This window comes from Myotis lucifugus, unplaced genomic scaffold (genome assembly GCF_000147115.1).
Source record: "Myotis lucifugus unplaced genomic scaffold, Myoluc2.0 scaffold_34, whole genome shotgun sequence".
Taxonomy (NCBI): Eukaryota; Metazoa; Chordata; class Mammalia; order Chiroptera; family Vespertilionidae; genus Myotis; species Myotis lucifugus.
Window position 1 is genome coordinate 8,609,558 of NW_005871082.1, and position 25,511 is coordinate 8,635,068.

At 43.6% G+C, this 25,511-nt stretch overlaps 1 protein-coding gene across 1 annotated transcript in view; it reads left to right on the forward strand.

Moving 5' to 3' along the window:
• Positions 1-17,150: 17,150 nt before the first annotated feature.
• Positions 17,151-25,511, forward strand: part of KCNK10 (potassium two pore domain channel subfamily K member 10) — a 103,448-nt gene continuing 95,087 nt past the window's right edge. Inside the window, exon 1 of the mRNA XM_006086982.3 lies at positions 17,151-17,618. Within this exon, the coding sequence (XP_006087044.1) occupies positions 17,567-17,618 (52 nt within the window). The 5' untranslated portion in view covers positions 17,151-17,566. The remainder of the gene's footprint in view (positions 17,619-25,511) is intronic.

Genomic DNA, 25,511 nt, shown 5'->3' on the forward strand with positions numbered 1-25,511 from the left:
TTTTTAACCTTTAAAGTATAATATGTATTCAGAGAAATGCATATAAGTGTCAGCTCACTGAATGTTCACAACCTAAGCGCGCTTGTTGCATTGGCGCTCGTATGAAGAGTCAGAATCTTACCCAAACTCCCTAACCTTCCAGTCACTGACCTTCCAAGGCCGCCTGTTGTCTTATCTTCTAATTGCATAGATTGGTTTAGTCTGTCTTTCATTTCACATCAGTGGAATGATGCAATAGGTCAGTGGTTTTCAACCTTGGCTGCACATTAGAATCACCTGGGAATCTTTTTAAAATCCTGATTTCTGGGCCTCATCCTCCGGAAATTCTGTTTCTTTGTTACTAATGTGGCCCCACTCCATAACAAAGAAACAGAATTTCCGGAGGATGAGGCCCAGAAATCAGTATTTTAAAAAGATTCTGGGTGATTCTAATGGGCAGCCAAGGTTGAGAACCACTGCAATAGGTGCTCTTTTTTGGTTGGTTTCTTTCATTTAACTTTATTTTTGTGAGGCTCATCCTCATCCCTGTTGTTTTTTGTAATTGTTGTTTGTTCATTCGGCTGCAGAGTATTAGACTGTGCAACATGGATCCATTCCGCTACTGATGGGCATTTTTGTAGTTTTTTGGTTTTGACTGCTACAAATTGTGCTTCTAATGAACATTCTTGGTCATGTCTTTTGGGTATATATTTATGAGTGAAATTACTATGTCATAAAATAAGCACACATGTCCACATCAATAGGTGCTGTCAAATGGTTGTACCAATTTACACTCTCGACAGTAGTGGATAAGATCACTGTATATACCTGCCAACACTTGTTATTTGCTTGGGGGTGGGGGGTAAGTGGTATCACATCATGCTTTTAAGTTGCATTTCCTAGATAACTAAGCAAGTTGAGCACCTTTTCACATGTGTATTGGTCATTTGCATAGCTGCTTTTGTGAAGTGTCTTTTCAGAGATTTTGCCCACTTTTCTCTTGAATGTCTACCTTTTTCTTATTGGGTTCTAGGAGTTCTTTATGTATGATGGATATTGTCTTCATTTTCTTTTGCGCAATGCGATTTTAAGTGTTCAGATTTATGCTAGGTATGTTTTATGTTTTCAGTTACTCTATTTACTATGCACTTTAGGCTACTGTACATTCAGGTCTGAAAAGCTTCTAACAACATTTAGAAAGAAAAAGTAACCGTATTCCAGAATCAGAGTGCTGCCTGCAATAAGCTACCATAAAATACATCATCACTATTCAATGACTTTACATGCACAATCTATTTTTTATTTTCGGAATTTTCATATTGTTTGATCCAGTGCCTAAAATTTAATATATATTGAAGAAAGGGACAAAGAAATCAATGGGAGGGGATAATGATCTCCTTTAAACTTGTTAAAATAGAACATGAAGTCTCTCATTTTGGGAAGTATCTAACGTGAAATTCATAAAAAGTTAAAAATACTGGTTTGGATTTCGGTTTTGCAGCTTACCAGTGCTTCTTGGTCAAAATACACTTGAGATCATGAAACTTTTGTCTGTCCAGTCTGTTCCTTTTGGTAATACAGTGGGGCCTTGACTTACGAGTTTAATTCGTTCCGAGACCGAGCTCGTTAAGGAGCTCGTTAACTCAAATTACTCTATCAACTCAATGCAAAAAATCGGCCGAGAGACAGCTGGTATCTCAAAAAACTCGTTAGTCAGGACACTCGTAAGTCAAGGCCCCACTGTAGTATCCTGTATCTTTTTGAGAGCCACCCTGATCACAGCTGGTCCCTATGTGTGGAATCTACCATCAGCTCCAGCAGAGAGCAGCTGCCACTGATTCAGACCTGGACAATTAAGCATCATCCCTTCGGTCACAGTCATTGGTTCAAGGATGGCCATGTGACCAGTGAGAACCAATGACATGTAACAACACTTGTGCTGGAAATCCAGAGGGAGAGGAAGCCTCCCTGATTGGACTTGACTTGAGGAGGATGTAATGTGGGACTCCTGAGACTGCTTTGCACACTTGAGAGGAAATTCTGTTGTCAACAGAGCCAGCCCAGAAGAAGTGAAGCTGAGATGCAGACAGAGAGAAATGGAATTGGAATAACATTTTGAGGCCTGTGGATCAAGCCATGATTGAAGCCAGTACTATCTGGACTTTTCAGGAATGTGAGCCAGCAAATTCCTTGTCTGCTTGGATTGATTTTCCTGACACTTGAGACCTAAAGTGCCTTAGTCGATGCAAATACCTGGCCCAGGCGGGGTTCTCAACATTGCGTGTGATAAACAAAGTAAGGAATCATATGATTGTAAGCAAAGCCTTCTCTCTGTGAGGCTAGCACTGCTTGAAATCATGGCTTTAAGATTTCAAGTTTCTTAAGGACTTGTGTATGGAGTGAAATGTTTCCTATCGTAATAGCATTTGGTTAGAGTTCATTTGGTGGGGGTAGATGGGAAGAGAGAAATGTGTGCCCATCTCTATGGTCATGAAAAATCACTGTGCTTCATGAGAGTGGTTCCCAGACACCTGTCCTAGACCCGTTCTATCAGAATTCCTGGGGAAGCTTGTTACAAATACACATCTCGGGGACCCACACCTTAAGATCAGAATCACTAACTGTGGGATGATGTCTAGAATCTGCAGTAGTAAACAAACTCCAAGATTGGGGAACCAGTACTTGATTCCAGGATTTACCCACACCCACCCAGCCCTGGGACACTGATACCTTCCTCCGGGAATTCTGAGTCAGGCAAGGGAAGAAACTGGGTAGGAGAGAAAGCTTAGAGAAGGGAGAATGAGATGCAGACAGGCCGTTCAAGCAATGTAACTGCTAAAAGACTGAAGACTGCTGAGGTGGGGGCAGGGAAAAGAGACTTTATATTAATATTATCTTTAAGGAATCAGAGCTTTCTATACATAAAAAAAAACTTATTTGTGAAGGCTCAGGTATATTCCTGTTCCCTGCCTGGATGCTTTAATTATGAGGAAGAAAATGAAAAGAAGGTGGTCCCAGAGTTCTCTGGAGATGTTATTATAGTTCACACACACTGGTTTTCGTAGGGAGCCAGAAAGAGGATATCAGCTCCATTGTATAGTTAGCTGTTGGTACAATAGATGGGGGGGTGGGGGGGGAAACTAGCAATTATTAGGCTTCTTCAAGTTAAAATTTTCTAGTTCCTTCAACTCTATTACCATTCACACCATATACACTAAAACATAAAGATTTCACTTAAGGACATATGTTGACTTTAATACAGTTTCATATGTGAAAAGCCTCCAGGCTCAGTTATTAAATGAAAGAACAGATACCAATAAGTAATTATTAAAATCACCTACTTGATGGATCTGGTACCAGGAAGAAGAGCTAGTCCTTCCCTTGCAGCTCCAAGAGTATTACGTTGCACTTGACCATCACCAGTTATATTTGAGGAAGGAGGGGCACATAATTGGAGCCCTGTTCTATTGGAATCCATGGACTAAAGAGCTGTGAATCTGAAACTTAAGATTCACATATTATATTGTATTTAATACTGAAATATTATTTTTAAAAATTAAAATAGCATTAAATTAAAACAAAGCCGGGGAGAACAAAGTGTGGGAACTGTCTAGCTTTGCTGTTTCGTGTTCTGCTTTAAAATGCAAGCAAAGCAGATTCTTCTCAGTATTAACAGAGAAAAAAGCTTTTCTCTTAACCAAACTCAAGCACTTTGATTTCACAATTGACTCAAATCCCCCCACCCCCCCTTTTTTGTGTGTGTGTGCACAAATTGCCATTTACTGACCTTCTTGACAAACCACAAGATGCTCAAATTTTACTTCCTGTTTTCCAAATGTATGTGTCAACTATGTAATTATTGTGGTTCCTCTGCATCTGGCAGAGCAATATTCACCAACCTAAATAGCTAAGCTCTCTTATTTACCTTCCAGTGGGAAAGCATGGGCCTGGATCTCACCTGCGTCCTGCTACTAACCAGGTGAGTTCTTTGGTATATTGCCAGGACACCTGGCTCTCTGTTTAACCAAGGATGCAGATGGAGAAATGGGTGAGTGGGTCTAGGATTCGCTTATAAGCAGTGGCTGCCCGGAGGCATAGCCAAGGAGATAGTGCACTTGTGGCTTCTGACCAGAACCCCCCAAATAAGAAATAAAATAACAAGAAAAGTAAAATTCATGATTTCCTAATAACAGAAAACAGACAAACAAAAAAAAACCACCACCCTCATTTATTTGTCAGCTTAGGAGGAGGCTATGGAACCAACTCCTTATTCTGAAAACTGGTATCTATAGAGAAGGAATTGGGCATCTATCCTGTCTTTTCTGTATGGACTGTACATCAAGGTAATCAAATTATCTATGAGGGGCCATGGCCGGGTGGCTCAATTGGTTGGAGCATCATCCTGTACACCAAAAATGTTTGCAGGTTTAATTCCTGTTTGGGGCATGTATGGGAGGCAACTGATTGACATCGATGTTTCTCTCTCTCTCTAAACATATCCTTGGGTGAGAATTTTTTTTTAAAATGACTTATTAGGGAAAGTTTTTCTTTAATAAAAGACCCAGCTACTAAATGCAAAAGGGGTGGTAGAATATTATCATTTTTCAGCCCCAAATAATGGCTCTAGGTAATGAGCACAAATGCATGTAAAACAATTAAGGTTTTGATAATGCATGGGTTAGGCAGACAACACTTGAAACCACTCATCAGTCTTAGCATCGCACAAAAAGAGACCCAGGCATGAATGTGATGCGATGCAAGCACAACCCCACCCCCCACCCCCGTGAAGTATTCTCTCCAAAACTATTGAAGCTGGATTTGCTCAAGATCCAATTTCTAGTGTACAGGAAACACGGGAGATAGGAAATGCTGAAGACACTCAGATGGATTAAAATCCAGGGACTTGTACTGTGCCAATGGCCTGACCTGGTTTCTTCAAGGAATGAATTAGAAGGAAAAAGAAAAGAAGGAGAGGAGAGGAACTCCTAGATTAAGAGACTTACAGTAAGAGGCATATGAGCCAAACACAGAATGTCACTCTCCTTTGGGTCCTGTTTCAAACAAACCAACTGAAAAAGAAACCACATTTGCCATATTTGGGAAATTTTGAATACTGAATAGAAATATCTGATATTATTTAAAACATTTTGGTAATTTTAGGTAATCTATCACATTTTTATTATGTTAAAAAGGAGTCATTACCTTTTAGAGATATCTCCTAAGATATTTTTAGATTGAATAATAATATGTGACAGGGGGTGTATAGAAGTATAGAGGAGACTAGATTGGCAGTGTATTGATGATTGCTGAAGCTGGGTTTGGGGAACATAAAGGTTCATTGTATTATTTAGAGTTATCCCTAATTTCAGTTTTGTACATGTTTGAAAATTTCCACAATGAAGTAGTGTTTTTTCATGGAAAAGAGTAATAAACAATTTGCGATAATTAAACCACACACCTAACGGTTTGTACAGGTTTTTGTATCTATGTCTTCATTAGTTTCTTGTGGCTGCCATAACAAATTACCAGGAATTGAGTGGATGAAAACAGAAATGTATTCTCTCACAGTTCTGGGGTCTAGAAGTCCAAACTTCAGCGGGGCTGTGCTCCCTCCAGGAGCTCTAGGGGGAAATCCATTCTGGACTCTTCCAGCTTCCATTGGCTGCTGCATTTATTAACCTGTAGCTGCCTCACCCCCATCTTTTGTCTCTGGGGTCCCATTACTCTTGTGTCTATAATCTCTCTCCACCTCACTTTTATAAGGACTTTCGTCATTAGAGTTAGGGCCCACCAGATAATCTTGGATAATCTCATTTTAAGACCCTTAATTGAAATTATATCTGTAGCACCCCTTTTCCAAATAAGGTAACTTTCACAAGTTCCTAGAATTAAGACATAGACATATCATTTTAGGGGCCACCATTCAACCCACTGCAATGACATACTTCAATAAAAAGATTTGAACACTAATATTATAAAGGAGTAGTTTAGCCTTTCTAAATTTGATACTAAGGAATAACTTAGAGTTATCCCTAATTTCAATGTGTGAGATATCCTTGATTTCTTCTCTTCTACCTAAGAGCATAGGCAAGCTCCATCATTTTAACTTCTAAAATCAAAATCAAATCTTTGTTTCTTTCCATCCATACTCTCAGTGCCTTAATTTCATCTACCATATTCTACAATGGTCGTCTCACTGATCTTCCTGGCTTCTAATCTTGCTTCACTCCCTACCATTCTCCACACAGAAGCCAGAGTAATTAAAAACAAACAAACAAACAAAATTACAAATCTAATCATTGCTTTTTTCTCATGCTGTCCCTCAAACAGTGGTCCATTGCTTCCAAATAAAATCCAAACTCTTTGCCATGATCAAGGCCAGGCATAATTCATTCCTTGGCTATTTGACTATTATTTGGGGCCATCACCTTGCCTAACTTTAACTGTCCAGCCAATTGGCTTCCCTGTAGCATCTTAAACATGCCAAATCCAATTCCACCAAATATAGATTTCCCCCTACCCCGAAAAAGAAACCAGTCAATCATTACCATTAGAATCCTATTGATAGTTGTATAAATTGTTGTTTTTAAAGTGGAAACAGCAATTCATGTTGAATACAGACACATTAAAAAACATGTAAACAGCCCTGACCGGTTTGGCTCAGTGGATAGAGCATCGGCCTGCGGACTGAAAGGTCCCAGGTTCGATTCCAGCCAAGGGCATGTACCTTGCTTGTGGGCACATCCCCAGTAGGAGGTGTGCAAGAGGCAGCTGATCGATGTTTCTCTCTCATCAATGTTTCTAACTCTCTATCCCTCTCTCTTCCTCTCTGTAAAAAATCAATAAAATATATTAAAAATAAATAAATAAATAAATAAATAAATAAAAAACATGTAAACAAATGAAATATGCTCCCCTGCCTCCCAACCATCTTATCCTTTAGTACAATGATGGCAAACCTATGACACGCGTGTCAGAGGTGACACGCAAACTCATTTTTTTGGTTGATTTTTCTTTGTTAAATGGCATTTAAATATGCAAAATAAATATCAAAAATATAAGTCTTTGTTTTACTATGGTTGCAAATATCAAAAAATTTCTTATTTGTCATGGCACCAGAGTCAAGTTAGGGTTTTTCAAAATGCTGACACGCCGAGCTCAAAAGGTTCGCCATCACTGCTCTAGTATGATGCCATTTTGGTTGATGTCCTTTCAGAATGTATGTCTAAATAGCATAAATACGTGATTATAGAACTTGGTAACCTACCTTTTCTACCTAACAATGAACTGAGGATCTGTTTTCATGTTATTACATATATAGCTCCATCATTATTGTTTAGGCTTTTGATCCACATTTCATAATCACCCTGTTCCCAGATTTGCACCAATTTGCATTCCCACCAGCAGGGCATGACTGTGCTCATTTCCCTACATCCCTGGGAATCTTTTTAATCTTTGCCAATATGAGAGATGAAGAACGGCATCCCATTGTTCCTTCAATTTGCATTTCTTGGATGGTAGTAAGGTAGCACTTTCTCTGCTTCTGATACTGCTCACCTATAGTTCTTATGATTGTGTATTCAAAAGTGTTAGCTTATGTTTTGTTTATTTTTTATTTTTTAATATTTTTTATTGATTTCAGAGAGGAAAGAAGAGGGAGGGAGACAAAGAGATATAAACATCAATGATGAGAGAGAATCATTGATCAGCTGCCTCCTGCACACCTCCTACTGAGGATCAAATCTGCAACCCAGGCATGTGCTCTAACAGGGAACCGAACCATGACCTCTTGGTTCATAGGTTGATGCTTAACCACTGAACCATGCCAGCCAGGCTACATTTTAAAAAGAAACAGCAAACCAGCTAAGGAAGAGTGTGCATACTGCTCAGCACAGCCTTGTATCGACCCTGCCTCCTCTCCCTCCATAGATTCCATCAATGCCTTGAACTGTTTACCCGCTATATCTGAGCATATAGCCTCAGTTTCATATCCATGATTGGTGAAGTCTTTATTCTCTCCTTGTAAGATGTGGACCGTAGAAAATTGTCCACAATCCATTTAAAAGCTTCTTGATTATATTTTCTGGAAATCCACATGGGGAAACAAACAAGAATTATAGCTTTAGAAGCTGAGCTTCAGCCTGTGGGCCAACAATTTGGACTTGCCACTGTCTGGCATTTGATTATCTTCAGGATTCAATCCAGAGTTCAAGTAATATTCTGTTTCAGAATATTCAGTAATGATTTACCCTGTTTTTATTAATTTTAGGAAGCAGTTCAGAGAAAAGTGTTGGGAATCAGTACCTAATACTGGAATTCATTCATTTATGCTGCTTCATCTGAAAGAAAAAGAAGACAGCAAGATATTTTAAGGTATCATATCCCTATAGATTTTCAAATGTACCACAAACTTGCTTATGTGGTTTTACCAGGGATTACAGCAAGTACTTTAACTGTCCAAGGTCCTGAAAGCTTGCACATTTTAATTCTACAATGTTTAGTATTATTTTGAACTTTGAGTGACTTCCTATCAGTCCATACTTTTTATATTCTCTTTATTGTATGTTTATTTAAAGTTAGTGCATTTAAGTGTGGATTAACTGGGTGAATATAGCAATTTTATATGCGATATTGTGCCATATGTTTTAAGAGCTACTTAAAAAAAGAAAACAAAAACAAATAAAAGTGCTTATGGTTGTGATTGTGAGACCAAGTATCTTCTAAAAAAATTCAAAACTGTAAACCAACATGAACCAAATCAGACAGCTAATTGCAAATAAAAATCCTAAAGAAAGAAATTAATAGACCAGGTCATCAGGGATATGAGTAAATAATATGATATACCCCCAAATTAGGAATGCTATAATCAAAATTAAAAAGAACCTGTCAGATAAAAGGGACATGAGGAAATAATGTTTGATTTTAATGGCAAATGTGGAGGCCTAAGGAATAGGACGTGCAGTTTCATGGGCAAGGATAATGCCACTGGAAAGATACACAGTTAGTACTATTTTAGTCTTTACCAAAACAAAGGTCAGCTGTAATCAGTTATGTGTGGCTCATATACCATCTGTGATAGAAGGAAAGTCAAATTATCCAATGATGGATGTGTCAGCATTTACTGAGTGAACACTAGATGTAGCTTTGGGAAATAGGCTCCGTGTGAAAAGAAAAATAAATTGGAAAAGATGGTCCCTCCCTCTTCGTCTTCCTCTCTCCCTCTCTCCCTCTCTCCCTCCTTCCCTCCTCCCTGCCACCCTCCATCTCTCCCTTCCCCTCTCTCCTTTCCTTCCTTCCTTGAAGAGATAAGGCAGACCTATAGAAAGAAAGGACTCAAAATCTCAGAGGCTCAGAAAAGCTAAGTGACTTGTTTATAGTCACACAGTTTATTAGTGACAGAGTTGGGACAAGAAATTAGTAGTTCCAATCTCTGTCATGGTGGTCTTTCCACTCTATAACACCTGTCTCATATGCAAACACTTAGCATTCGTATAAACAAGAATGAATTAAAGTTAGACACACAGGATTAGAGAAATAGAGCAATAAAATGAAAATGTCTTCAGAGGAAGATAAGTATCCCATGATCTCACTTATATGTGGAATCTAATGAACAAAATAAACTGATGAACAAAATAGATCCAGAGACACAGAAGTATGGAACAGACTGATGAACTTTAGAGGGAAGGGGGTGAGGGGGGAGGGAGAGATTAACCAAAGACTTTAAATGCATATATGCATAATCCATGGACCCAGACAATAGTGTGGTGAAGGCCTGGGGAGGGTGCAGGGTGGAGGAAGTCAATGAGGGGAAAATGGGGACATCCATAAGACTTTCAACAACAAAGATAAATTTTTTAAAATGAAAGGATAATAAATTGAATGGTGTGGGAAGTAACTGTGCCATATAAGTCAACAAGGGAGACATGTCTTGTTTGATACAAGTTTTAAGAAGAAAAGTACTGATCAAGGAACATGAATGATTCAGGCAATGACTGGCGCAAAGTTACCAAGGGAGACCCATAAACCGTAATCAAGCGCACGGGACCAATCAGAGAAAAGGTTGGAGGAATGTGCTCAGCAAAGAAAGGACAAGGGTGTCATAAATGCTTACTTAACCATAATGCATCTGAAACAAGGAGTTTCAGATAACTGGTTATATAACTGCTTTATTCACAGATGAGTGGGGATCTGGTTCGATTTCTACTTCCATCCCTAACTATCTATGTTTACTTGGAGAAGTCACTAGCCTCTCCTAGCTCCAATTCTCTCCTCCATATGTACATGCCTAAAACATGCCAGACATTGTTTCACATAAAATCATGTTGATAAGAGTACCCATATTCTAGGATTGTTATGAGAAATAAATGGGGTAATCTTGATATGCTTGCTCTGCACCTGGCACAGAATAAGAAAAATCTTATGAAGCAAGTAATTATAAGAATGATCCTTTAAAAGCACTTTCACATCTATTATCTTCTTAAGCAACCCTGTAGGTAGCACTAGCCAGGTATATAGTATCTCATTTTATAGATGAAGAAACTGAGTGAGGCTTGGCACAATTCGCTTACTTGGATGTACTTCCTACTGAAGAGGATGGTTGGCTAACATGTGGGTAAGTTAGCCAAATACTTTGTACTTATTACTTCTCCCTGTTTTATAGATAGAGAAACTCAGTAAGGCTTAGAGAGTTTTTTATTTTTTATTTTCTGAAGCTTTTAGCAAAAAGATGCTTTTTAAAAAAGTATGTTTTGCCCAGCCGGCATGGTTTAGTGGTTGAGCATCAACCTGTGAACTAGGAGGTCACAGTTTAATTCCCAGTCAGGGCACATGCCCTGGTTGCGGGCTTGATCCCCCCGGGTGGGGTGTGCAGGAGGCAGTCCATCAATAATTCTCTCTCATCGTTGATGTTTCTACTCTCTCTCCCTCTCCCTTCCTCTCTGAAATCAATAAAAAAAATTTTTTTAAGAAGAAAAGTATGTTGACAAAATGCTTGTATATTTTGGAAAAGGGGTGAAAAGAGTTACTTGTCATGAAGAAGAGGATGTTGGACAATTTAATCTCCAACAGATAAAAGTTACTATAAGGGTCTTGTTGATCTTTATCTCCCCTTAGGTATTGGAAAATTAAAGAAGGAAGATGTAGACTGGAAATAATATTTGACCTAATCAAAGTTCCTCAAAATTTGGAAAGCCTACCAATACCAAGTTTGGAATCTCTTTCACTAGATATATTTAGAAATATTGGATGGTCATATAAATTGGAAAGCTATTTAGAGATCAGAAGCTGAGCTAGAAAGTATCTTGACATGGCTTTCCAAGTCTGGTTGCATGATTCAGCAGACTTTTAGATGACTTAGTGGTAGGAAAGGAAGCTGTAACGTTACACTTGGTCCAATCATTTTCAACCAAACACATATTTGCTTCAAAAGCAACAAAAATGAAATTAATTTATTTCAAACATTCCCATTGGACACTGAGATTATGTCCCACCTCTTCCTGAACAAAACCTCTTCCATTGGTCAGACTATCCCAAGTCTTTCATTGGCTGACTGGGAGGAGCATTTGTCAATATGACAGGATAGTAGGTGCCTTCAAAAGGATTCTCTACTCTTTGCCAGAAGAGTCTGGGACTAAGGGTTGCTCATAAATAAATAGGTTGTTGAAAACATGAATGCCTTCTACAAGCCTTAAAATTTTGGTTCAAATTAAAACCTTCCTAGAATGACATGAAAATCAGAGCTCACTCATTATGGTGTGTAACCTTGCTGAATTCTTGTTTTTAAATTCAGTAAAATACCATATGTGCCTGTCAACTTGATGTGTATGTGTGAAAATGCTCACCCATCCCTGAAGCAGGGCCGTTTGATGAATAAGAAACAAAGATAACTACTCTGACTAAGGTTGGGCTAATTCCAGGGAGAAGCTTGAATGAGCAGGAATACAACTAACTACTTTCTGTTTCATGGATACTGGCATGCACACATTTATAGAAGGCCTTGAGTTATTTTAATGTCCTGCTATGGTCAGGAAATCATGTGTTTTCCCCCTCTTTGACTCAACTGATCTTTAACTACATCATGACATTAAACATTAGCAGACAGCAAATGAATTTGGACTCTTAAAAAAAATCAATGTCATTAAAAAATAAAAAGAGCGAGGCCCTGGCCGGTGTGCTCAGTGGTTAGAGTGTTGGCACGCACCAAAGGTAACAGGTTCATCCCGGTGAAGGGCACATACCTGGGTTAAAAATTTGCCCAAGATCTCGGTGTGTTTGGGAGGCAACCAATTGATGTGTTTCTCCTCTCTCTCTCTCTCTCTCTCTCTCTCTCTCTCTCTCTCTCTCTCTCCCCTTCCTCCCTCCCTTCCTCTCTCTTTCCCTCTCTTTCTCTCTCTTTCCCTCTCTTCTTCTCTCTTCCTCCCTTCCACTCTCTCTGAAAAGCAATGGAAAGGGGGGAAAATCCTCTGGTGAGGATTAACAAACAAACAAAAAAAGATTGAGGAAATTTTCTAGGCTAAAATACACTAAATATATAGAACAGATTCAACCTTTGATTGGATCCTGGTTTTTTACTAAGTGAACATAACATTTTTGTGTGTTTGAATTTTTTTCAAAATAAAAAAAATTGAGGGGAAAACCAAAACAATTCCAGCTCAAGCTCTCAAAAAAAAAAAATTTACCTGGGATTATGTTTTACTAATAACTCAGAGAGAGGGAATCACCTTAAAACTTTTTTATAAGGAACTCTGCACATTTTGGTTAAATGCTTGGCACAATGCTTTATGGGTGCTTAACTTACATTTTCTCAAGGGCTAAAATTTAAAACAAAGAAACTCACAGAGGGAGAGGATATGGTTCCTGGTTATGAAACACGTTCATCAACCCGATGTTCTAATTACAACTTCTTTCGAGTTCAGAGTATGTTGTCTTCATTAACCCCCAATCAGAGGTCTGAGTCAAGGCAATAAAGCCTCAGGATTTACACACAGGGGGTTTGTTGTAGAGCAGTCTGACATCTGACACCCTCTGCCCTATAGCTGCCGGTATGCCTCTAGCCTTTCCCAAAACAGCAGAGCCCAAGATTAGAACAACATATATTTAAGGATGTGATTCTGCAGATTCTGGTTGGGACACGGAGACAAATGTTCTCGGCTTAAATGCTGAGAACACAGTGACAACTTCACTAGGGAAATAAAACATTTCTGGTAGAAGAAGTTCAAGTTAACTTTCGTGCAGAATGGCCCCATCGGTTTTATGCCAGTGACTCTACGCGGGGTTTGTATGGGGTTCTCTTCACAAAATGACGTGGTTTTTTTGGGAAGAGGGCTTGGAGGTGTCTTGGGAATGGGGGAGAGCTTGGAAGATTGGGGTTTCTTCTGGACCTCCAAGGGAAATAACCCGAGGCAGATGAATGAATGCATCCTGATATTCGTGAATTAAAGTTGATTCTAATCAGATCTGTTCCCCTTCTCCTTCCGTTTGTGGAACCAGCATTAAGCAAGATTCCCCAAGCTGCTTCATCTCTCGCTGTCCGGACTCTTCTCCTGCTGCGCCCCGGAATCCCTGTTCAGCAAGGACTCTTTCCTGCCGCACCCCGCGATCCGCGTTCAGCAGTCCTCAGATTGAGCGGTGCCTGGGCAGCCACTCAGAGACCCGCTCGAAGCAGTCAGCTCCCCTCTGCTCTCACACGGGTCGGGGTTGTGCAGGGGGAGGAAGTATAGGAGCCAACTCGCGGAAAACTTCCTCGGGGAGATGACTGGGCCACCCGGCGCTCATTAAAGTGGTGCCGCCAGGATTGCAGGTTCTGAGCTGCGGAGACCCAGGGACCTACAGCCACGCCTCCCGGCCAAAGCGCAGGGGAGGCCGCTGCCCGCAGGCGGGAAGCTGAGCCACTTGGCACCACGATGCTTTGTGGTCCTGCCGCAGGAGCCCGAGGCGGTAGCTCCCCACCAGACTTCGCCCGCAGCCGTCAGCAATAGCCATGGAAGTTGGGGCGGCGCAGACCGACAGGGAACCGCTTGGCGCGGCATCTCTTCTGGATGCTTTCCCTCTGCACAGACCCCTTCTTCCCTCCTGTCTGGGGTAAGTGGAATCCAGTTTGTAATAATGAAGGCAGAGAATGGAAGCTGATGGAAGGGCATGGCAGTAGCGCAAAGGGTTAATGTGCTAAGTTTTTTTACTTGGGGCTTGGGGGGGGCTTATCTCTTACACCCCACCCCCAGTCCTCAGCTGTCCATTCCAAATACTAAGCAGGTTAGGAGTTGGACTTGATTTAGGCCAGTTAGGGGAGGGGGTGCTGGGATTCATTAATTAATTGGTTCATTTTTGCTGAACTTGCCCCCCCACCCCCCCACCCCACCCCTCCACACACCCTCTGAGAAAGCAGAATGAAAGCAGAGATGAGAAAAAGCCCCAGAGGTTGTTCTTGGTGGTGGTGGTGGTGGTGGTGATGGTGGGGGTGATGGTGGGGAGGCAGAGTGATTTAGCAGAGAGATGATCATAAGGGCCAAAGACTACTGCAAGTATTTAACAGCAAGAGGACTCCGCAGCCCTGGTCCTGCTCCCTCACCCCCCACCCGTGGGTCCTTCCCAACTCTCCCAGCCTCCAAACAGTCCTTCCATCATCCTGCAGATGCTTTTCTGGGGAAGGCTCTCCAGGTCCCAATATAACTTTTAAGAAAAACTGCAAACCGTCTTGTACACAGGGGATGCTTGATATTTGTTCGTTGATTGGCTGAATGATCCACCCTAAGGCCGTATTTTGTGCCTCAGGAATTTGCCTTGGACAGTGAACTAATTCCCTGATGTAGACCCCAGGGCACGAGGTTAGCACAACTCATTTTGCAATGGAGGGGCTGGCGTCTTGGATAATATAGTATGTAGATCATCCTTACCCAGAAGAACCCATGAGACAGCTTCAGGGTCAAATTCATGGGTCAGGGACCAGAGGAGCTCACTTGGGTTTGAATCTCCGTGTTGTGACCTTGGAGTGTTTTGGGGGTGTTTTATTTTGGGGGGGGTGTTTTTTTGTTTTGTTTTATCTTTCTGTGCTTTGATCTTCTCACCTGTAAAATGGGACTCGTTAGGGCTTCCTCAGAGGAAAGATGTAGGGAAACTGGATGGAGAGAAGTGTGAGAAGGTCAGGGATGCATTTGATAAATGTTAGTCTGACATCCCGGTCCTCAGAGGATTCAGGCGAGAGGGTATCTTTCTCTGTGGAGACCTCTCTGACTCGGATGCAGGTGGGAACATGGCATTGCGGTGACTGGCCTGGAGCCCTCCTGGCCATGAGCACTCGAGGAGAAGGCAGAGGGAGGCTCTGCAGGCTTTCTTGGGAGCTCACCAGCCGTTCCCTTTGGGCTTGGGAGCAGGATCCACATGCATACTGATCCATCTCATCCATCCTCTCAAGCCTTCTAGTGGAGGGAAGCAAAGTGCGGAAACAGAGTCCCAGAGAAGCTGGCTCTGACGTGCCTGGGGAACCTGCCCGGGGGACCTGTGCGCTCGCTCGGGTGGCACTGTCAGATTGGTACCAGTTTTTTCTGAACAAGGTTTGCAGAGAACTCTGGCTCCAGCCGTGGCGGCCTGAAGGGTCAGTGACCAAGCACTTACCAACCCCTGCCACGGGTGACAGTGGCCCTCTGTGAACCTTGCCCTGGAACTCAGAAGCCTGGATGTGACTGTGGAGAATCGATGATGAAAAGGATGCTGTGACACAAGGCTCCTCAGAAGCCTCAAGCAAAACTTAGTGTAGGGTTTAGGGCCATAGCTGGCAGGCAGGCTCGAGAATGAGCCCCGAAGTCACTTCTCGTTCGTAAGTGAAGGCAATGACGGTCTACCCCACCTCATGGCGTGGACGGCAAGGTCCATGCCTATCTTGTGCTTTGCCATATCACCAGCACCTAGTGCAGTGATGGCACATCGAAGGGGTTTAGGATATGCGTGGCATGGACAGTGAACGGACAGTTACTTAAACTACTTCCTCTCCAACACGCTGTATGCAATTCATGCCTTCCTTGAGCAAGTATTTCTCCAGCATGGACTAGTGCACGGCTCCCATGCTGGGCACCCAGAGTCATTTCTAAACGTTGTTCAGATTGGTACGTCCAGTGGCCCATTCAGGACCATCTCAGCCCACTAGGTTCTCCTGGAGACTGAGGTCCCACCACAAGCTCTTGTGTAGTTTCAGGCGGAAGCGGGGCAGGGGGCGGGGGGGGGGGGCGCTGAACGTGTCTGGAGCCCCGCGCACCTGTACCCGCTGGGCCCTGGGACTCCTGGGGCCCCCGCTTCCAGGAGCTGCCAGGTCTTGGCAACTCCGCTTTCCTCTGGGGCCGCCGCGCCTCTCTCCACCCTCTTCCCCGGCCTCCAACCAGCAGCCTCAGCCAGCCCGCAGGTAGCAGGAGAAGAACCGGGGCTGTGCCTGGGGAGCGAGCTTCCCCGGGCGGGAGAGCAGAGCTGATCGGAACGGTCCCAGAACAAAAGGCTCATGGCTGGCACCTGCGTCCTCCGAGCGCGCCGGGGATGTAGATTCATTCGGGGCGCAGGCGGGAGCACCTGGCACAGGAGGACACCGGAGTGAAAAATGAAGTGAGGAAAGAAGCGGGGTGCGCCCAGGGTGGGAGCGGTGACAAGAGGTGACCCCTGGAGCACAGGTCTGCGGCAGGGCCACCTCGGCTCTTCTTCCACCTCCTGCAGCGCCTTCCAGGCAGCCAAGCGTGTCTCCGGCGGCAACTCCACCAAGAGCCGCGCCTGCCTCCACGCCCGCCCGCGGAACCAGTAAGTAGCTGTGCGCCCGCCGCCTGCACCCGCCCCACCGCGGCTTCCGAACCCGCAGCTTCCCGCTGCCCGCACCGCACGCACACGGCGGGGCAAGTCCGCAGCTGCCGCTGCCTCAGGCCAGGCGCCGGGGGCAGAGCCCTGGCCAGGCATCTCCGCCCGCCTCGATCTCTCCAGTCTTGGCGCGGCTTCTGCAGAGCAAAGCGCAAGCAGGGAGGGTCTCCCGCCCTCGCTGCGAGCTCCCTGCGCGCCGCGCCACCCCTCTGTCCAATGGCTTTTCGGGGGTGGAGAGTGGGGGGCGTCGCCTGCAGGCGAGGAGCCACTGGTGGGGTGGGGCGTGCGCTCTGCACCACCGAACCAGGCTGACGTGCCCGCCGCAGGAGCGCGCGCCGGGCGAGTGTGTGTGCGGGAGTGTGTGCACACGCCTTGGGGGCTGGAGTGACACTGCAGTGGGCTTCTCCCTCCGCAGCCCTCCAGCGGCTCAGCCCGGACCTGCCCGCACGCGTTTGCGAAGCTCGGCGTTTTCATCTTCCCGAGCCTCCTACATCCTCCCCTCGCGGACCTCACTTTTCCTTGTACCCCGGGGGTTGCTCCCAGGCACCCCTCAACCGGTGCAAACATCCCAGCCGCCTCCAGTTCCCTCCTAAGCCACTATTTTCCATTTGTCTTTCTCTGGGGTTCCTCCGCGAGCCGGTCCAGGGCTCCCCCATCCTTGGAAATTGTTTTTGTTGGACTGCTGTGCCGAGGTGTTGAAAGCTTGAGGACTTTATCATTTTGATTCTTTCCCTTTCCTCCCCATCTGGGCAACGGAGCAATGAAATTTCCAATCGAGACTCCAAGAAAACAGGTTAACTGGGATCCTAAAGGTTGGTATCTCCTACTTTTGGCCGCCCTCGCCCTGCCTGCCCTGCCTCCACCTCCGGCGTGTGCGCGCCTCCGCGAGTGGAAGCACTCTTGCTCCCGGCAGCGTGTGTCCTGAGGCAGAAAAATGCGCCTGGGAACAGCAGTAACGGTGGGAGGAGGGTGGAGGCAGCGTGGGTTCCAAACCCAGATAGTGCCTGTCATTATCATATAGTCATTGTCCCTCCTGGATTGTTGCAAAATCTATTTAAAGATACATCAAGCTGGCTGTTTGGCTTGAAATTGCACCAAGTGTCGGTATTTGCTTTTGACTTTGTGTGTGTGCGGGTCTGTGTGTGTCCTTTGTTTCTGGTGATCTTTGTCTCTCTGGCAGATGGGTGGGGTGCCTCCCCCTGGACCTGGGGCTGCTGCGCTGCCTGCTCAGGGTGTCCTCAATGGGAAAGGTTTCCTGGCAGCAAGTGGAGCTCAGATCTGCAGCAACAGTCCCTGGAGGTGGCCCTTCTTGTAGGGTGTGCGTAATAATGGAGCCCACGGGGCCTTCTGAGTCTTCCCTCAATCTTATTACCAAACCAGGCAGCTAGTTTGGCTCTGACCTGAGTAGAAGGAGGAGGGGGCAGTGGTTTGTGAACAGGGTGGGGCTGGAAAGGGCTGGGGAGGGGCAGCCCAAGCAGTAGTGTCATTTACAAGCTAAGAATGTTGGACAATGTTTCCTCCAGGCAAGCGACTAAGTCAGATTTGCTGCGCCTAGCGCTGGCCACCGTGTCTGTAATTAGCATACAGATGCTAAGGCTCCTCTTGAGAGCATATGGGAGTGGGACAAGTTGAAAGCTCGTGTCCAGTTTTGACAAGAATGCTTTTTAACATTTCTCTTATCTAAAGACTGATTCTGGCTTGGACACACCTCTGCATATATTGGGGTTGAAATTTCTTTTTTAGATGTGTGTGCGCGTGTGTGAGAGAATGTGTTTAGTGTTCTCTGCGAGTACTTTTTCTTTTCTTTTCTCCAGACTGGAAAGGAGGAAACCCACGCACTCCTTAAGTAAATGTCTTATGGATTGACTGGCTACTGAAGAGTGGAGAGAGAGTGCCAATTTTTAACCCTGAGGCTGTTACACCTTAAATATGACCTACATCTTCTCTTTTGTCTCTAGATCTTCCATATTCCACTTTGGGAATATGGAAGTGTGCCTTGGTTTTTGTTTTGTTTTTGTTTGTTTGTTTTCTAATTCCCTGCAAAACATATTCATTGAATACCTGCTACATAACAACTGCTGTCCCAGGTACTGGAAATACAGTTAACACTTGGATTGCGGGAAACGAGTTAAGTCGGCTCGCGTGAATTGCGCGTACTCCGCGGGAGCCGTCTTAACTCGGTTCATATAGATTTGCGGTGGAGTGCGGGAAACGTGTAAACTCGGGCCGATTGTAACTGCGTATTACCAAATATTTGTTTGTTTGCCGTTCACAAAGATACCTACCTGTGTATGCGAACCGTTTCATACCCATTGGGGTAATAGGTATCATAAAAATCCCTTGTAAGTAGAGAACACTTTATGGCGCTGGTCGAGTACAATACCGTTAGGGTACCAATGTATTGTTTTCTCATTTTGTAACCGATATCCCTGGATATCTCACCATGCAAAGAGAATAGTTATTGAGAAATACTTCTTGTGTCCGGACGTCTTTAGTTTTGAGTTTTGTGAATATTATTACGTGTTTAAATATTTAAATATATTGTGATAAAGACATTCATATAGAATTTTTTAACCAAATAAAATAAAATCGTTCCGCAAAGTGTTCGCATAATAATTATTTTTTTATATCAGATATCTATTGGAGTACCGCTATTTTCAGTTAGTATTATTTTTATTTGCTTTAACCTAGAATGTCGCAGCATTCAGACTATAGTGATGATGAGTTTTGTGCAGACAAGTTGTCCAATTATTCTTGTGATAGCGATCTTGAAAATGCGAGTACAAGTGATGAAGATTCTAGTGATGATGAAGTAATGGTGCGTCCCAGGACATTGAGGCGACGAAGAATTTCGAGCTCCAGCTCTGACTCAGAGTCAGATATAGAAGGCGGGAGAGAAGAATGGTCGCATGTTGATAATCCACCGGTCTTAGAAGATTTTTTAGGGCATCAAGGATTAAACACAGATGCTGTTATAAATAATATAGAAGATGCCGTGAAATTATTTATCGGAGATGATTTTTTTGAATTTCTTGTAGAGGAGTCAAACAGGTATTATAATCAAAATAGGAATAATTTCAAACTTTCAAAAAAAAGCCTAAAGTGGAAAGATATAACCCCTCAAGAGATGAAGAAGTTTTTAGGGTTAATTGTTCTCATGGGACAGGTGCGCAAAGATACAAGAGATGACTATTGGACCACGGAGCCATGGACGGAGACGCCATATTTTGGTAAAACGATGACGAGAGACAGGTTCCGACAGATATGGAAAGCTTGGCACTTCAATAATAATGCGGATATCGTAAATGAATCAGATAGACTTTGCAAAGTGAGACCAGTACTAGATTATTTTGTGCCTAAATTTATAAATATTTACAAACCTCATCAGCAATTATCACTAGATGAAGGGATCGTACCTTGGAGGGGAAGATTATTCTTTAGGGTATATAATGCTGGCAAGATCGTTAAATATGGAATATTGGTTCGTTTGTTGTGCGAAAGTGATACAGGATATATCTGTAACATGGAAATTTATTGCGGCGAAGGAAAGCGATTATTGGAAACGATACAAACAGTAGTGTCTCCATACACTGATTCGTGGTACCATATATATATGGACAATTATTATAATAGCGTCGCAAATTGTGAAGCACTTATGAAAAACAAATTCAGAATATGTGGAACAATCCGGAAAAATCGAGGTATACCTAAAGATTTTCAAACAATTTCTTTGAAAAAAGGTGAAACAAAATTTATAAGGAAAAATGATATATTGTTACAAGTGTGGCAATCAAAAAAGCCTGTATACCTGATTTCTTCGATTCATTCTGCGGAGATGGAAGAAAGTCAGAATATTGACAGAACATCAAAAAAGAAAATTGTCAAACCGAATGCACTCATTGACTACAATAAACATATGAAAGGTGTTGACCGGGCCGACCAATACCTTTCATATTATTCGATATTGCGGAGGACGGTCAAATGGACAAAAAGGTTGGCAATGTATATGATAAATTGCGCATTATTTAATTCTTATGCAGTTTACAAATCAGTGAGGCAAAGAAAAATGGGTTTTAAAATGTTTTTGAAACAAACAGCTATCCACTGGTTGACGGATGATATTCCAGAGGACATGGACATTGTTCCAGACCTTCAACCAGTACCGTCTACTTCTGGAATGCGGGCTAAACCACCTACATCTGATCCACCATGCAGGCTATCGATGGACATGAGAAAGCATACGTTACAGGCAATTGTCGGAAGTGGAAAAAAGAAAAACATTTTGAGAAGGTGTCGCGTATGTTCCGTTCATAAATTGCGCAGTGAGACACGCTACATGTGCAAATTTTGCAATATACCTCTACATAAAGGGGCGTGTTTTGAAAAATATCATACGCTAAAAAACTATTAATTTCTATTTGTTTTGATTTATTATGAAAATTTTATTTTAAACTTTAAAAATATGTGTATATTTTTAGGTAATAAGTATTTTTTGGGTTTTTCGTATTTAGTTTATATATATCGAATTATTTATGTACTGAATAGATAAAAAAAATGTCTGTGATTGAATAAATTTTCATTTTTTACACAAGAAACCGAAAATTTCATTTCAATCGAACCCATACTTCAAAAGATATAGGCATTTTAAACTAACTCTGATTTTGCGCGGGAAACCTAAATAATTGCCCGCGCCATCTTATATTTTGGCGGGAAATTCACCCGACACCGTAGTGTTAAAATAACACAGACAACAGCTCTGCCTTCTTAGAGTTTATAGTGAGGGAGACAGACATAAACCAATCATTGCACTGAGTAATGCATAATTATAAGCTTACTAGTGGTCCGGTGCACAAAATTTGTGCATGGGGGGGGGGGGGGAAGGTGTCCCTCAGCCTGGCCTGCACCCTCTCCAATCTGGGACCCCTCAGGGGATGTCCGATTGCCAGTGTGGGATCGGGCCTAAACCAGCAGTCGGACATCCCTCTCGCAATCTGAGACCGCTGGCTCCTAACCGCTCACCTGCCTGCCTGCCTGATCGCCCCTAACCACTCTGCCTGCCGGCCTGCTTACCCTTAACTGTCCCCCCACCAGCCTTCTCACCCCGAACTACCCCCCCTGCCAACCTGATAGCCCCCAATTGCCCCCCTGCCAGCCTGTTCACCCCCAATTTCCCCCCGACCCTGCTGGCCTGATCACCCCCAACTGCCCTCCCCTCCTGGCCTGATCACCCCTAACTGCCTCTGCCTTGGCCCCACCACCATGGCTTTGTCCGGAAGGACATCCGGAAGGTCTCCTGGTCTAATTAGCATATTACCCTTTTATTAGTATAGATGTATGTTCCATGAAGGAGAGCAGCAGTGTTTTAAGAAAGTATCTGGCCGAAACCGGTTTGGCTCAGTGGATAGAGCGTCAGCCTGCGGACTGAAAGGTCCCAGGTTCGATTCCGGTCAAGGGCATGTACCTTGGTTGCGGGCACATCCCCAGTAGGAGATGTGCAGGAGGCAGCTGATCGATGTTTCTCTCTCATTGATGTTTCTAACTCTCTATCTCTCTCCCGTCCTCTCTATAAAAAATCAATAAAATATATTTTTTTTTAAAAAGTATCTGATAGAAGAGATTGACAAGAATCAGGGGAGGTGGGTGGTCAGGGAATGCATTCAGACACTTGTATTGAGACCTGGAGGATATGTAGGGATTAAATGACTAATGAGGAGGACTGTTGCAGAAAAGGAAACAGCAAGTGCAATAGCCCCGAGGCAGATGTGTATTTGAGGAACTGAAAGGAAGTTTCTATGGCTTGAGCAGAAAGCAAGGGAGTGTGTGTTTTGAGGTCTGGCTGGGGGATGTGCAGGATCAGACCCCGAAGCCGCCTGTTCTTGCAGGTAGGGTGCGATTGTGGCATGCAGGAGGACCATAGTCATTATCTTAAGTCACTGAAGGGTTTCAAGTTTCAAAACAAGACCTGTGTAGCTCTTGTGGATGTGAGGGACCAGATACCATGGTGTCAAGGGCGAAGGAAGGAGAAGTGGATGGAGTAGGGGGCTACCGAGGACATGAAATCTACAGGCTTTGAGTGAAGAATTTGTGGAAGTGGAGGAATTGGAATGACTGAGACAGCAGCCAGGGCAGGACCAGTCTTGAGGGAAAGCTCGTGAGTTCAGTCCAGGACCTGCTGAGTGAGAGATGTCCCTGTGTCCATCAAGAGGTGTGTCAAGTGGGCAGTTGTCTAAAGGGTCAGGTTGGGATCTTCAAGGAGCTTTGATAGGGAGGACTATGGGGCTGCCTCCATGAAGCTTGCCTTGGCTTTTAAACTACATTTCTATATGACTATTATTCTCTAGATATTTATGCCACAGTGATAAACACAGATGAATCCCACATGTTAGAGCCTGACACAGTGAAGAAGCAAGCAAGTAGCATCTACAATCACAACCATTGATGCTAAAAGTGAAAAGACCCTAATAAAAATAACAGCATTTGATGAGCAATCATTGCATGCCAGATGTGTTCTGTACATTATTTCATACTAGAGGCCTGGTGCACGAATTCATGCATGGGTGGGGTCCAGCCAGCCCACACCAATCTGGCCGATCGGCTGGCTCAGGGGAGGGGCCGCGGGCAGTTGGCCGGCTGGCCTTACCCCCTGGTCAAACTCCCCTGGTCAGACTCCGGGTCGAATTCCCAGTCGAGGGGACAATTTGCATATTAGTCTTTTATTATATAGGATAATCATTTTCATAATGCTTATCTGATGGTATAAGTGTGATTGTCCCCATTTGACACTGGATTGCCATTAGGACACCCCTGAGCTGCTACCAGTAAGGTGCTCGGCTATCATGCACAACTGTTCCTGAAGCTGGGGTGACAATAGGTTTCCCTAGCCAAGAGGGTGGAGGCAGAAGAAGAGTGGAAGTGACGGTGACATATCTCACACCTGTATAGAACTATGTGCCAGACATTGTATCGTTTTACATGCATTAAATAAATAAATTATTAACATTAATTATACAATATAAGATTAATTTATTTAATCTTTATTTAATCTCAGGAGGAAGATACTGTCCTTATTTTACAGTTGAGGGAACTGAGGAACAGAGAGGTTGAGTAGCTTGCCCAAGGTTATAGAGATAGTAGGTGGTGGGGATGGACTATACCAGTGATGGCGAACCTATGACATGCGTGTCAGAGGTGACATGCGAACTCATTTTTTTGGTTGATTTTTCTTTGTTAAATGGCATTTAAACATATAAAATAAATATCAAAAATATAAGTCTTTGTTTTACTATGGTTGCAAATATCAAAAAATTTTTTTTATGTGACACGGCACCAGAGTTAAGTTAGGGTTTTTCAAAATGCTGACATGCCGAGCTCAAAAGGTTCGCCATCACTGGACTATACTATAGGCACTTAAGCACTTTTTAAGTCTATCTCTTAAGTTGTTGGGACCTCTGGCCCTTGCTTTGTGAGGCCCCCAGAGTTCAGGGACTGGAGAAGCTTGTTTCAAGGAGAAAAAGAAAAAGAGGGGAGGAGGAGATACTGGAGGAGGGAAAAGAGAAAGGAGAGGAGAAGGAGGAGAAGGAGGAGGGAGGCAGGCAGTGAATGAGCCTTTCCCACTAACCCCTCCAGCCAGATAGCATCTCTGCATCTTCCTCTGGTGGACCAGTCACTGGTCACTGGACAGACTTTGGGTCTGTTCTTTGGAGGTTTGCATCTACACAGGCCAAGTGTGTTTAGCAGGACAAAGATAAAGGGGAACCTAGAATTATACCAGAGAAGTGAAGGGACAATTCACATTAAACGGACTGTAGGATTTGGGTATTCACAGATTCGAACCTTCAGGTGGAGGCGCTCACAGATTGTGGAGGAAAGTTGTAATTATGATGTTTTGCTTACAGCACCGTTACCTGACAATTTAATCATTCAAAATGAAGGCGGATTGAGAACAGATTGGTTTTGATTGCACTTGGGTGAATTACGCAAAGCACCGTCAAGAGGTTTAGGTGTCAAATTAAGACCTAAAGGTGAAATGATTATTCTCTGGTGAGCTCTGGCCTCCCTCCTATTTGTAAAGCTAAACCTTTAACAAATGGCTCCTGTTTGTGTAGGACCAAACAAAAGTAGATTGACACTGAGTTTCAGCTTCCATAACAGAACTTACGTGTATTTTAAATTGCTGGGATCACTTGATAATTTTTCTGCTGAAAATTGGGATTGGTTTGCTGGCTTTATGTATGTTAAGGGCTTTAAAAAACACACAATAAAAATAGCAAACAGGAGGAAAAAATGGCGGAGGCTTAGACGGACGTGTTGGTGCTTTGTCCCGGACCAGATGGGGGCGAGCAGCTGAAACGGGTAACAATCAGCCAGATTAAACTGGAGAGGTTCAGCTGAGAGACAGTCTGCAGCCAGGAAAGACAGAAAACTCCTAAAAAATGCGGATGGTTGGAGATTGAGGCTGAAACCTCCCTCTGGGCGCCAGCGCAGCGGCGGGACCGCGCCATCTCAGGCAGCGTTCACCGGCATCCAGAGATCGGCTACTAGCTCGGCGGCTACTGACCCGGAGGCAGCGATTCGCAAACAGCGCGACTGCAAGAGCCAAGGGGAGACCTGCACCCCTCCACGGAAAGGTTGGACTTGCCTCGAAGATTCAAGCAACAGCGGCCTCCTGATCACCATACGCTCTGCCTGGGGAACAGTTGCTGCGT